Genomic DNA, 15,381 nt, shown 5'->3' with positions numbered 1-15,381 from the left:
AAATGTGATTTTAATGACCATATATATTGCATCAAGCTCATATGGAGGGCACTTAGGTGGTTTCTAAAATTTCAGTGTTATACAGTCGATCCTCATTATCAGCATATTCTGTATTTGTGAATTTGCCTTCTCATAATATTTTATTTGTAATCCTAAAAATCAATGCTTGTGGCATGTTTGCTATCATTTCTAGACATGTGTAGATGGTGAACATTTGAGTCACCTGACATACATGCTTCCAGCTAAGGTCAAACAAGGTAACAATCTGTCTTCTTGCTTGGTTCTTATACTATACACAACTGTGTTTATGTAGGGTGATGCTTTGTGCATTTTGTTATTGATTTTGCTGTTTACAGGTACCTTCAAGTGTAGTGCTGTCTAATTTTTTTTTAAGATTTTATTTATTTGACAGAGAGAGACACGGAGAGAGGGAACACAAGCAGAAGGAGTGGGAGAGGAAGAAGCAGGCTTTCTGCTGTGCAGGGAGCCCAATGTGGGGCTCAACCCCAGGACCCTGGGATCATGACCTGAGCTGAAGGCAGATGCTTAATAACTGAGCCACACAGGTACCCCATGTCTACTCTTTCTAAGTGTAAGAAGGCTGTGATGTGCCTTATGGAGAAAATACATGTGTCAGGTATACTTCATTCAGGCACAAGTTATAGTACCACTGGCCATGGGATCAATGTTAATGAATCAACAATACATATTAAATAAACAATACATATTAAACAGAAACACACATAAAACAAGTCTATATACTGATAAGTCGACCAAATTGTGAACAACAGTTTGTAGGAACTAAACTCTATTTTTCCTCTAGAAGCAATGGTTCAGTATTTGCTAATTCAGTATCTATAGTAACTTTATAGAACACAATCACGAATAATGAGAATCAAATGTAATGTCATAAAGAATATCCCTGTCCACAGATATTTGTCCTTAACTTGACTAGTCCCTGGAGACAAATTCCTAGAAGTAAGATTATTGGCCAAATAACAGTACTGTTTCCACAGAAATTCTCCTCTCTTTATTAAACACTTAAACATAAATAAAAGCCTACTATGGTTGTCTTGGACTGATCTGAAGCTGGTTTTAGTGGTTAGAGCCAATGGAATTAGCAAATTTGAAAGGGTGGCATTTTCAACCACAAGCTATTACCTGAAACGTGGGACTCTGGCTTGACGGACAGAGAAGGCTGGGTGAAAACCTGATGGGTGGCTGGTGAATTCTGCCATCCTCTGGTCTCACTAGAAACCAGCAGAGCAACCTAAACTGACACACCTTTATACTCTGTTAAGTCTGACATCATAGTTTACATTCAAAGGATCTTGAACTTAGAACAGAAGGCCAGTGAAGCGCTCATATTTTCTACAAAGTCAGCACAGACAGCTGTTGCTCACTGCAGCCCACAGACATCACAGATAAGAAGAGTGAGTGGGAAAAACCCTCCTCATTTTGCCTTTTCAACACTGGGTTGGATGGGATGGCACAACGTGGTCAAGTGAGCCGTGTTATCAAGCTAATGTCTGCCTTCGGATCTACTAGTATACTCTCTTGAGGCCAATCCCTGTCAAGTGTCACATCATGGATAAACAATCAAACTCCTAAGATCCATGGTTTGAGTTTAATCGCTTGTTTCAGACCTCACTTTTGTTTTTACCTGTTATATTATCATCTGTATTTTCTTCACTTGATATGCTGCAATCTATCTCTGCAGGTTTTAAATATAAGGAGCTTTTAGTTTTCATTAGGATTTCTTCATCAGCATTTATTTCCATATGTAAAGATCCATTTTCACAACTGTTCAACTCCATTTGCCTGAAAATTTTTTATAAGGAGAAAAACCAAAAAGTCCAATTATTTCATCTTCCATAGATTGCCTACATAGAGCTTACTCCGAGAAAGGCTGGAGGGGTTCACAAGCATCAACTCCTTCTAAGAGTGATTAAAAACCAGTATTGTTGCATCAGTCAAACGTCTCAGGCTTCTGCCTCCCAGACGTATCTGGCCCATCTCCCAACTGAGATTCTGCAATCAAAGAGCCATTCCTGGCTTCTCATGGACCCTCAGGTGACTCAGACTTCCTGCTCCCCACCAGCAACAGGAAAAAGTCATTGACAGTTCTTTAGTTTTCAATCAGCTTTCTATATGGACATATTTAACATTTTTCTCACTTTCCTCAGCTTCTCCCTGGGAAGTTTTTCTCTCTCTTCAGCTCTCATACTCACTAGCCACTCCTACGTGTTTGCCTACCAGTTCAGTGTCTAGAAGCTACATGCTGTGGTTAGGGGAGAATACGCCCCACCAAGTATGTCTGACAGAAAAAGCCCAGGAGGACACAGGATACCTCCTGAGGATCTGTTGCTCTTCAAGGTAACAGAAAAGGCTTTTTTAACATGCAAGTGGAACAGCTAATTCTGTTGAAGGAATAATCACAACATCTTCTAAGTGATTAGATCCAACCAAATTAGAACAAAAATATTTTCGCCTAATAAAAACAAAGGGAAAGGATCCAAGCTCTATGGTGACTCAGGAAAAGCATTTTTTCCCTAAAGAAATGCCATATTTCAACTTACCAATTTAAAATGTAGGTGTTTATTAAGGAAATATCATGAGAAAAAAGGCTACAATTTTTTCTAGTAGAAATATTTAGAACAAAGTAAAAATGTTAACCAAACTGGAACAACCCTTATACTAAAGCAAACAATAATATACAAAGAGAGTTGAAACATTAAATAGTAATATGAAAGGACAAATATATGGAGTATGTCAAAATATAGGAATGGTTATATAATATACTAATTGAATAAAGACCCCAAATAATAGGAACACAACTATGTAAATGTGTATTTTTTTCTAAAACTGAAGGAGCAATTAGAGGAAGAACTAGTTTAGATTTTGATATTAAGTTGTTCTTTTTTAAACTGTAAGGCAACCTAACATTTTTATTTTTAAATAAAACAAAATAGTACTGTCTTTTCTGGATAAAAGCACATTGAAGTCAATGTCCAGCTCCTCCACAAAAGAAGAGGTCCCAACCCACAGCACACTAGAGCAATTAAAAGTTACTACTGTGCTGGGCAGGCCCAACCATACCAGGGTGGTGTGGGGGGGGATGCAAACATCTTCCCGGGTAGTCTGTGCTGAATGAAAGGTCTGCATTGCTTCAAGATCACCCCCAAAAGGGAAATCAGATACTGTTTCCTTCTGGTATTATTTCAAATCATGATCAAAATATTTTTTTAAACAAACAATAAAAAATTATTTGTTTTAGAAAGAAGAAAAACCAAAAGAGTTACTGTACCTTTCCAATGAGTTATGAATCGGTATAACAGGATGTTTCATCTTTAAAAGAAGCGGAAAAAAAAAAAAAAAGAAGAAAGAAAGCTTCATGTTAAACTTCAACAGAGCATATTTAGAGTTTCATCACATATCAAAGTGGTAAATATGACCATAATATAACTGCCCGACTCAACAGGAACAATTTCTCCCAAAAGAAGGGAGTCATTAATCTCAACCAGTACTTTGTATTTTTTCCAGTAAGTGTACCCACATTTCTAAGGAAAAGGAAGATGGCTCTTCTGAAGGATCTAATTGCTATAGCCAAACCCCTGGTGGTTGGCTTTCTCATAATTTTAGTTATATTCATTAAAGATGATGATGCATTGTCTCAAACACTAAAAGTATAAAGATAAACAGTATGGAGGTTCCTACCCTTAAGGTAATTTCAATAAGAATAACCCTAAAATAGGGGTATGCATAGAGGTGTTCCTAGCCCTACTTAGGGATTCAGGGAGGGGGAAATTAAATACTGAAGGATGGGGAAGGGCTAACGAGGGGAAGATAAATGAGAACAGCATGCTTGGCACTGGGAAACGGTGTGAAGATGTCAGGGGAGCTATATGCAGTTAGTATGTTAAGCCAGGTAATGACAGAGTAAGAAGCTGGGGGTCTGGAAGTTTTGACATTAACCTTTGGCAATGAAGGAGGCACTGAGAGGTTTAGGTAAAGTGGTCCAGTTTACACTTCATGAACAGAAATACCATTGGCTGCAGGGTTAGGCTGAAAGTAGCTAGTTGGAAGGTCACCACAAATCTTGGCAAGATTCACTGGACAAGGAGGATGAAAAGAGACTAGCTACATCGAAGACAGGTTTAGGTGATAAAACTGCTAAAAATTAATGGATATGGAGGACTGAGGGCAGAAATTTATAAGTGGACATCAAGGGAAGGTCACTAAAAAAATGTCTTTCTCAATCACCAAAGGGTGATGATTAACATGGTTCATTACATCACTTTTTAACTTCTAAGCTTTTCATTATGTCCTGCTGCTGCCAAGCTGAGCTGGCTTTACCTTGTTGGACTTGAGCACAGCCAGCTGTGGTGAACCTGGGGGAGTACGATAGAGGAGCTCAGAGGTGAAGGCCGCGTTTGCTATCTGCATGCATTCTTCCAAAGTCTTCAGAAAAGTATTGCAGGTGGATTTCAGCAGAGTTCCCACATCGATTCCTTCCTATGGAACAAAAGAGAAAGACTCCTTTACCTTGCCAAAAAAGAAAGAGCCTGATGGCGGAATGTCCATAGAGGTTTTTATCCACAGTGTAGTAATAATGTACCCAGCTATTTTGCTGGACAAATACGTACATCATTTACAAAAGGAAAATACTGAGTCCACTTTATCTACTAACATGAAATAGGGAATCACATGGACCAAAGATCAGTGGAATCAATGGAAAAATGTCTCCCATTGCCTGAGTAAAAATGAGGTTCTAGAACAGAAGAATTAGAAACCATAAGTCATTCATCCTTTACTTTCAGAATGGGTTTTTGGCTTTTGGTACAGATGACTTAAAGAGCTTTTAGCAACTGGAATTCTTTTTGAATATCTAATCACCTTTTCTCCCATTATTTTACTTGTTCAGGGTGTTTTTCCTCTGAATATTGATATTAATAAGTTGTTCAGGAAACTGAGGTCACACCCTGACTATAGAGTACAGTAAACACATCTTAATGGTATAAATGAAACAAGACTGGGCCCAAGATGGAGTTGTTCATGCTAAGCCTCACATCAGCAAACAGTATGGAGGTTCCTCAAAAAGTTGAAAATAGAACTACCCTATGACCCAGCAATTGCACTATTGGGTATTTACTCTAAAGATACAATTGTACTCACCTGAAGGGGCATGTGCACCCGAATGTTTGTAGCAACAATGTCCACAATAGTCAAACTATGGAAAGAACCTAGATGTCCATCAACAGATGAATGGATAAAGAAGACATAATATGAATGTATGTATGCATGTGTGTATCTGTCTCTATCTATCTAGATAGATAGATAGAGATAGATACAACATACATATATACATACAACGGAATACTATGCAGCCATCAAAAAATGAAATATTGCCATCTGCAATGACATGGATGGAACTAGAGGGTATTTATGCTAAGTGAAGTAAGTCAATCAGAGAGAGACAAGTATCATATGATCTCACTGATATGAGGAATTTGAGAAACAAGACAGAGGATCATAGGGTAAAGGAAGGAAAAATGAGACAAGATGAAACCAGAGGGAGATGAACCATAAGAGATTCTTACTCTCAGGAAACAAACTGAGGGTTGCTGTTGCTGGGGTGTTGGGATGGTTGGGTTATGGACACTGGGGAGGGCATGTGCTATGATGAGTGCTGTGAATTGTGTAAGACTGATGATTCACAGACCTGTACCCCTGAAGCAAATAATACATAATATGTTAATTTTAAAAATTTGCTATGTTCCCATTTTCCCTTCCCCATTAGGCCAGGGCTCTACTGTGATATGACTGACATGGGGGGCTAATTTTTGGAGTGGGGGAAGCTGGTGGGGGAGCTCTCCTGCCCACTGCAGGATGTGCAGCAACATCCTAGCCTCCCTACACTAGATGCCAATAGCACTCCTTCAGTCGTGTTGACCAAAAATATGTCTCCAAATGCTGCAAATTTCTCCTAAGGGGCAAGGCTGCTCTGGGCTGAGAATCACTGCTCTGAACTGTAAGCATCCCAAGAGCAGGACTGAAAGGTTTTTTTGGTATCCCTCTCCTCCTGCCTCCCAACACACTGTCTTGTACACAACAGGCAGTTGTGTACAAGAATGACTAAGAAAGCCCAAATGGAAGTGAATGAAAGTGAGTTAAATCACCCTTACAAGAAAATCTGAAAGCATATATACCATCAGCGGCATAATATTCTTCTACTAAGACCATTAACTGGAATCGATCAACTCTTCATTTTGTAAGTATTGTTGTTCAGATTATAACTACTCTGAGAGTAGAGAGAGCTCCATGGGTAGTACGGACCATTCAACACACAGCCTAACACCAGACAGATCCTTAATACATTAGGATGAGTAAATGACAACTTTATAAATAAACATTAAAAATTGTAATCCTTACTGACAATGGGCAGAGAAAAAAGCTATGTCTCCATCTTTGAAAATTCTAGTCTATACTAAAGCACAGTTACTATGTCACCAAGAAAACCCTTTTACAGGAGTGCCTGGCTGGCTTAGTCCACAGAGCATACAATTCTTCTTTTTTTTTTTTTTTTAAGATTTTATTTATTTATTCGACAGACAGAGATCACAAGTAGGCAGAGAGGCAGGCAGAGAGAGAGGAGGAAGCAGGCTCCCTGCTGAGCAGAGAGCCTGATACAGGGCTTGATCCCAGAACCCTGGGATCATGACCTGAGCTGAAGGCAGAGGCTTAACCCACAGAGCCACCCAGCCACGCCCCAGCATGCAATTCTTTATCTCTGGGTGGGGAGTTCAAGCTCCATGTTGGGTACAGAACTTATTTTTAAAATAAATAAATAAATAAATAAGTAAAGTAAAATCTTGTTACAGTCTCATCAAAGATGACAGGTACACATTACTGATAGACATGATGTTGTTATGTTGGTATGTTAGTAGCCACACCTATAGAAGTAGCTGTGCTAGACAGGTAAAGCTTTATTTATAAAGTGATGCAAAGTGGGGAAAAACACATTTTAGTACATCAGCTAGGCTAGTGGCACCAATGTTGAAGGTTCCAAATGTTACCAACTAATTAATCCTGACTTCATTCCATGAAGGAAAAGTATAAGCTTCCGTATGCTGAAATGCACACATTTCTTCTCTTTGTTGAATTTTGTTACTTCTTTCCTTTGAAAAATAGTTAGCTCTAAAATAGTCAGGGACTGTGTGAGAGTAATCAATACCTGTAAGCAACATCTGGTGCTACTTTTCCTGTCACTAAGACAAGTAGTTTTTTACCTCAGAATTGGACACACCAGTTGTGGTCACTTCTTTTGTTTTATCCACTTGCTGAACAAGGAGGTCACAGTACAGTCTCAGTTCCGACATTTTGGTTTTCAAGTTTTCAGTGTTTTCAGCAAACTCTAAATAACAAAATGATAATGTAATTATCAGGATGAATAAGTAATTGACTAGTGAGCATACCATAGAGTGGAAGTTATAACCTGTACATAAAGTCAGATGTTTATGGTATGGGTTACAGATAAAATAAATATGAAGATAATCAGGGCAAGAAAAACAGAAAAAGGAGATGTCTGGTCTTTTGTAATCTATATTATTTCTTGGGCCAACACTGAATGATCACCAGTACAGGAAGAAGGATAAGGATACAGCATACTTTTCAAACCCTCATGTCAGAACTGGTAGCAGAGTCAAGGGTTCATCTGCTGCACAGTTTTCACTATCTGTAAAATGGGGTCACAGCTATCTACCTGTTAACAGTACCCAAAACTGGGAAACTGCTCTATAACGTGCAATTATCACTAATAAGGTGGCTTGCTAATGCACAGAACTGGTCCAGCACGCCACCCATCAAGACTAAGGACGCCGCCAGAGCACCTGCTGCTCCCTCATTAGCACAGCGCTCCAGCTACTCTGGCGCTGAGGGCTCAGCGAGTCATTATCATTTCTGTTTTTCTCCCCATGAAAAAGCTACACGTTACAACCTGATCTGAGTCAAAGCTGACAGTGTCTAGAATATGCTCCCAATTTAGCATTAAAAAACAACCAAGGAAGAGGCCATTTTCCTGTGTCTACTTGAAGAGTTAGGCACATCTACCACACCTGTCATGAGAAAGAGGCCCCTGTCCCCTGCCAATCTCTTCAGGGACAGGGGCTGGGAAGGTGACGCTAGGGCTCAGGCAGTAAGTCCTGGCACTCACCCCCCCGCCCCCCGCCACCTGTCCACACAGAAAGTTGTGCCAGGGTTCTCCGGAGACCTAATGATGCTGAGTTAATGAGCGTTAAGCAGTAGCAACCTAACAATTAAGTATCCATCCCACCTCAGGGAAGGGATGTTACTGCAGAAAGTACCCTGCTCCGAGGCTTGTTTACCAAAGATCAACTTTGTGCCAGACTGGGTACTAAACAGGTTCATATCATTACTAATCCTCATGGCAGCCCTTCTAACCCTGGTTATTACCTCTTTTTAAAATATAAGGAAGCTGAGGATTAGAGAGATGAAGTAACCTACGCCAAGGACAAAAAGCCAGAAACTTAAAAAGCCATGATTTGAATCCAGTTGTGTCTGGCTCCAATGCCTGTGCTCTCTCTAGTATGATATGCTAAGAGAGAAGAGTCAGATACAAGCTGTGGTTTAAATTCCAGAGGTACACGGCATTTGCAAGATACAAAAAGCTGGCTACATGGTCAGAAGCAAGATAACAAATATGAGAACCCAGAGATGCCAGAGGAGATTCCCAAGGTTTCCAGACCAGAGCACAATCGATACTTACCTTTTTCCTTCTGGGTCCTACTGTCAGTCAAGCAAGCCTTGGCTGACCCCAACGCTACCAGCCACCGCTGTCTCTCAGCCACACTTCTGGCCTTCAGGTAGAAATACTGCTCCCCAGGGATTATCAGGTCCATGCGTGTATTATCTACGGAATGAACTGGGAGCAGGGCAGAGGGAGGTCAGAAACCTAGAAGAGCCCTATCTGGGTAGCCTCCACCCCACCCAAATTCTTGAGCTCAACTGGTACAAGTCATTCTAGCTAGCCCTTACCACCTCCCCTAGTTTATTTATCTCTTCTTTGATGCCTCTGCTGATGAAGAGGAAAAGCCCTGGCTGGCTCCAACATATCTCCAAGACTAAAAAAGAAGCACTCAGGGGCACCTGGGTGGCCCAACGGGTTAAGCCTCTGCCTTCAGCCCGGGTCATGATCTCAGAGTCCTGGGATCGAGCCCCACATCGGGCTCTCTGCTCAGTGGGGAGGCTGTTTCCCCCTCTGTCTCTCTGCCTGCTGGTCTACTTGTGATCTCCTTCTCACTGTCAAATAAATAAATAAAATCTTTAAAAAAAAAAAAAAAAAAGAAGCACTCAATTCTCCTTATCAGAATAGAGACAGAATCTCTCTTTGGCTTGTGTGTATAAAGTAATAGCACTCTGAGGCCAAAAAGGTTTGCATGCCAGCAAGTAAGGGTGCGCCTCTGTATCTTCTTGGGTTTACTGGAAAGCAATCAAGAACACAATTATTTTTCCTTTTCTACTGTCCTTCACAAGTTGGAACAAAAGTGTGAGACCTTTGGGAGAAGAAATAAGCAAACCACACTCTCACCTCCCATCTGGCTGCAAAATACCCTTCTCATCTGTTTCTCTTCTAATCTGTTTCAGAGCCACATCTTCTTAGCATGGCTCAAGACGTCTGCAAACCAAGAAGTAAAGGCTATTTGCAGGTCTTTATCTGTTTGCTTGTTTTAAGTATGTAGCGGTGGTGAGAAGGTGTGTGTGCGTGCATCCTGATCTAAACACAGAAGCATTTGACGCTGCAGTAAAAAAACTAACTAAGCTTTGCACATAGTTGCTGGCTTTAGGTGAGCAAGTGATTAAAAAATGAGCACGAGATATGTGGTAAAGTACATTGCTCTCATTTATTTTGACTAGTTCTTCAACAACCTCCTTGTAAAAACTGGCGGCAGTTTTAGGTCTTATTTGCAAGTCTTTCTTTGGGACATAACACTATGTATCTTTGTACCATAAGAACGTCATAGACACGCAGAGGCCAGTGCTTTTTTATTTTATGGGAGAAAGAAAAAGAAATCCTGCAAATGTCTTGGTTTCTCACCTTGAATTTCACAGACCGCCATTTGGATGCTCCCTTTGCAACCTTTCCAGGCATCTTCAGGAGAATCATAGTAGGATAATATCCCCCCACAGAGAAGGAACCACCGAGGCTGCCAACCTGCAAATAGAAGCAAGAGCCTGGTCTCAGTTACTGCCTACCTGGGAGCTGCCTCCCAGGACACAACAATGGGACCTGACAAAGGAGGCTGGGTCCCAGCTCCTCCAAGGAGCTTAAATTCCAGAGGAAAGTCTAAGGGAAAGAAGTAGCTTAGTAAATACCTGTATGCATGATCCCGTTTTTAAATTGAAAACAAACACCCACAGGGGCATATATTTTTAGTCACATAATATAATAGTAGAAGTCTGCAAGGATCAGGAACATAGTGATGATTCTCTAGTTAACAGGATTATTGGTGATTTTTATTTCCTTTACCTTTAATACGGTACTAATAATCACCAGTTTTTAATTTCTTTTAAGATAAAAGATTATTGGTTCCTGAAAATTGTTATCACACTCCTGCTCTCTTCTCCTCTGGTTAAGAAAAACTAACACCCCCCCCCAAAAAAAAGAAAAAAGAAAAATTAACCCAAACTTCGAAATGAGGCAGAACATCGCACTGCTCTGAAAGAGGACTTCAACCACCTCCATTTTGACCCTAGTCTCCGCTTCCTGATTAAGTTCCTCTCACCGCTTATCTCTTAACATAGGCAAAGCATTCCCTGATAGGAACTGAAACTACTCCCTCAAGCATTTAAACCACTGTCCTGACTTCAGCAAGACCTTGCACAATTAACCCTAAGGCAGTGATCCACCTGACCTTTACTGCCCAGCGTACATACCCACTGACATTTGCCCCACATTTTCTTTATCTAAACCCAGGAGTGAATTGTGTAAGACTGATCTGTACCTGTACAGATCACAGACCTGTACCCATGAAACAAATAATAGATGTTAATAAAAATAAATAAATTTTAAAAATAAATAAAATTTAAAAATCAAAGAATAAACTCAAGAGTACTTTCAGCACTTTGGAGACTGTCCTAGAGATATCAGTCTGCTGACTTGTTAGTGTTGGTCTCACTGAAATACATTATTTTCTTGTTTCACCACCACTCAGTCTGTCTGTCTTTGGAATCTGTCAGCAGCAAGTGGCTGAAGCTGGTCTGTGTGGGCTCCCCACTGAGTCCAGGGCTCTTGCACTGTGCCCTGGCTACAGCCCTTTCAATGTCACAGAGTTACAGAGTGCTAATAAGCCTGTGCGTAGGGGCATCTGAACCCTAGGAGAAGATAACTTTGACTTAATACTTAGTAGGATCCACTGAAATGAAATAATCTTAAAACAATTCAATTTACTTTGGAGAATTTCAGGGGACAAACCATATTCGGTTGAAATATACATCTTATCTAGTGCTGTTAGCCAATCTATATTCTAGACACACCAAACTTATTTTCTGTATTCTTGCTTCTGGGCTGCTGCCTGAGCTCAATCTTCTTCTCTAAAATGTCATCTCTGACTATTTCTGCATAAGCCTTGTCACAGTCCTCAGTCAGATATATATTTTTCTTCCTCAGAAATGCTATAGCCCTTTAGGGATACATTTTTCTGATGAGACTCTTCTGCGGCTGAGGCAGACAGAGAGGAGGCCTGTAGGAGCTTTGAGCACAACCCTAAGGGCTGCTTAGATACAGATATCTGATGCCTGATTCACACAAATCAAGAAGCTTAAGACCCAAGAAGAGCTGTCCTTCAGTCCGGGTCAGAAGGCGGGGAAAGACCAAAGTCCCAGCGTAGTCAGGCAGAAGGAGTTTCCTCTTTCTTAGCCTTTTTATTCTGTATAGGTCTTTGACTGATTGGATGAGACTCGCTCATATTAGGAAAGGCAATCTACCAATTCAAATGCCAATCCCATCCAGAAATACCCTCATAGACACACTCAGAAAGATGTCTGGCCAAACATCTAGGCACCCCAGGGTGCAGGAAAACTGACACAGAAAATTAATCACACATCATCAATTTTAAGACGTGCCATTATTTTATGTAATGCAAGAAAAAAGTACCTGCCCCTTAAGTAATGACATGGTGCTGATTCTAAGATGCTTCCCAACTTAAAAAAAAAAAAAAAAAAAAAAAAAAGATGCTTCCCACCTTCAGTTGTTAAAATGTGAAAAAATATCTACAAATTGAAAAAATGTGGCCCTAAACTAAGTTTATCTTCCAGTAATCTGAAAAAAGTTAAACAGCCCCCCACACACACACATGAGAAGCACAGCTGCAGTTAAGTCTTGAAAGTAGCTGGTAAACTGTAATAGCAACTGAAACACCACCTTCCCTGTAATAGGTTCTACATTTACCTAGAAGTTATAATTATACCAGGGGAAGTTCTACATATCATTATTTTATCCTATACTTTGTAACTATAAAAACCATGACCAGGAATAACTTTTCTTTTTTTTTTTTAAAGATTTTATTTATTTATTTGACAGAGAGAGATCACAAGTAGGCAGAGAGGCAGGCAGAGAGAGAGAGGAGGAAGCAGGCTCCCCGCTGAGCAGAGAGCCCGATGCGGGACTTGATCCCAGGACCCTGAGATCATGACCTGAGCCAAAGGCAGCGGCTTAACCCACTGAGCCACCCAGGCGCCCAGGAATAACTTTTCTTTAAGGCATAAAGTTACTGATTTTTCAGAAGGCACATTAAGAGACCACAGAGGTCTCATTCCCATTATATGAAATTTACAGGCAGAGAAATGGAGAGTCTGGAGTGGGACTGGGACACGCAGATACAGCTCACTAATAACTGTATGAGAAAAGAGGCAAGAATGAAGAGGCCATCAATCCATTTCCTGTTTTAAATTAATTTGCGGTTACCTTGACTGATGTCATAGTTAATTTTATGTGTCAACTTGGTGGGCTGAGGGGTGCCCAGGCAGCTGATAAAATGCTGTTTCTGGTTCTGTCTGTGAGGGTGTCAGTGGCAGAGATTAGCATCTGCATCAGTAGACTGTGTAAAGACTGCCCTCACCATTGCAGGCGGGCACCATCCAAGCCACCGAGGGCGTGAGTAGAACAAAAGGCAGAAAAATGCAGAATTTGTTCTCTCTTTGTGCTGAGACATCCATCTTCTCCTGCCTTAGGACACCGGTGCTCCTGGTTCTCTGGATTATAGACCCAGATCAGGATTTATACCATCCACCACTCCAATTCTCAGGCCCTTGAACTCACACCGAACTTGCATCACCAGCTTTCCTGATTCTCCAGCCTGCCTAGAGCAGATCATGGGACTTCTCATACATGACTGCCAGAGCTCCTCGGATAAAACCCTTCATGTATGATATATGCACACATACATAAACATGTATGCATGTAATACGTATACAATTCTGTATCTATTGGATCTGTTTTTCTAGAAAACCCTCACTAACATACTTGAAAATGATAAAATATTCAAGGTAACAAAAAAGCAGATGAAAACTGTGGGTGTAACAGGTCCCTGCTCTCTTAGATTACCATTAGATTAATCTTCCTGTCCAACCCCCACTGCTTTTTTAAGCCATTCTCTATTGGAGATGGAATCTGGTATCAGCCAAACCCCCCACTTGGAAGGATTAGACAAGAAACTTCAATGAGCAGAGAAAAGTTTTAGCTTATATAAGCTACCCCTGCCAAGGATGGGGTAGGGGAATAAAAGTACTTAAATGCCAATTTCACACACTTCACATTATCTTGGATTATTTCACTACAGAAGGCATAGTGGATATTTATTTTTGGCAACCGACACATTTCTGTTACTGAAGATCTCCTTCTCCATACTCTATCCACGTAGTTGGGTGGGGCTGACCAGCTCCAGAGGGGACAGGTGATTAAGGCTTAAATGGCACTTCACATCCCCTGTCCTCAATGATACACTCTGCAACAGGCAAGTGAACCAAAGATAAACTTGGGACTATTACTGGGTCTGGACAAAGGCAGAAAGAAACGGAGACTCTCTTTTTTCCTTTGGTCTTGAAGATGTTTGCCTGGAGCTGCCAATAGTCATTCTGCCATCACCAGAGACCTAAACATGATTCACACATGAAGGGAATCGGTGTAGGAAGATTTGAGGGAAGCAGGAAAAGAATGCAAATCTGGACTGACATTCACAATAAGGCCATGTTATAACCATAGATAAGATATCCACTGAACTGTTCAGTTAAGTGAGATTTTTTTTTTTAAAGTGAGCCAATAAATAACTTTTTTTCCCCTTCAAGTCTGAGTTGGTTTTTTCCCTAAATAAAAGATTATTAAATATCACATGATCAAGTTCACTAAATGTAGAAAAAGCAAAAGCACTTGACAAAATCTAACCCTTTCATAACAAAAACTGAACCAACTAGGAACAGAAGAGAACTTCATCCTGATAAAGCCCTCCCCCCCCCGCAAAAAAAACCAAAAAGGCAAAACCAAAAACCCCAAAACCCCAAACTAGAGTCAGTCATACGAAGCGAGCACAAAAAGTGAGCCAATAAATATCTTTTTTTCCCCTTCAAGTCTGAGTTGGTTTTTTCCCTAAATAAAAGATTATTAAATATCACATGATCAAGTTCACTAAATGTAGAAAAAGCAAAAGCACTTGACAAAATCTAACCCTTTCATAACAAAAACTGAACCAACTAGGAACAGAAGAGAACTTCATCCTGATAAAGCCCTCCCCCCCCCGCAAAAAAAACCAAAAAGGCAAAACCAAAAACCCCAAAACCCCAAACTAGAGTCAGTCATACGAAGCGAGCACAAAAAGTGAGCCAATAAATATCTTTTTTTCCCCTTCAAGTCTGAGTTGGTTTTTTCCCTAAATAAAAGATTATTAAATATCACATGATCAAGTTCACTAAATGTAGAAAAAGCAAAAGCACTTGACAAAATCTAACCCTTTCATAACAAAAACTGAACCAACTAGGAACAGAAGAGAACTTCATCCTGATAAAGCCCTCCCCTCCCCGCAAAAAAAACCAAAAAGGCAAAACCAAAAACCCCAAAACCCCAAACTAGAGTCAGTCATACTTAATGACAAAAGACTGGATGCTTTTCCCAAGACAACATATGGCTGCTTCCTCTCGCCACTTCTATTCAACATTATTGGAGGTTCTAGCCAGGGCAATTAGGGTTCAAAATGCAATAAAAGCAATTCAGACTGGAAAGGAAGAAGCAAATCCACCTCTATTTGCAGACACTCTTGTATATTTCAAAACAAAACAAAGCATAAACCTAAGGAGTCCAATAAAAAAGACTAT

At 40.4% G+C, this 15,381-nt stretch overlaps 1 protein-coding gene across 2 annotated transcripts in view; it reads right to left on the bottom strand.

The window, feature by feature from the left end:
- PLEKHA8 (pleckstrin homology domain containing A8) overlaps positions 1–15,381 on the bottom strand; it is a 56,285-nt gene that overhangs the window by 27,807 nt on the left and 13,097 nt on the right. For both annotated transcript variants that reach the window (XM_044246307.1, XM_044246308.1), the window contains exons 2-7: positions 10,115–10,231; positions 8,786–8,941; positions 7,290–7,414; positions 4,357–4,515; positions 3,308–3,348; positions 1,664–1,821 (exon numbers count right to left, since the gene is read on the bottom strand). In XM_044246307.1, the coding sequence (XP_044102242.1) occupies positions 1,664–1,821; positions 3,308–3,348; positions 4,357–4,515; positions 7,290–7,414; positions 8,786–8,941; positions 10,115–10,231 (756 nt within the window). The remainder of the gene's footprint in view (positions 1–1,663; positions 1,822–3,307; positions 3,349–4,356; positions 4,516–7,289; positions 7,415–8,785; positions 8,942–10,114; positions 10,232–15,381) is intronic.

This window comes from Neovison vison, chromosome 4, assembly GCF_020171115.1.
Source record: "Neovison vison isolate M4711 chromosome 4, ASM_NN_V1, whole genome shotgun sequence".
Taxonomy (NCBI): Eukaryota; Metazoa; Chordata; class Mammalia; order Carnivora; family Mustelidae; genus Neogale; species Neogale vison.
The sequence above is the reverse complement of the archived record's forward strand: the minus strand, read 5'-3'. Positions and strand labels throughout refer to the sequence as shown.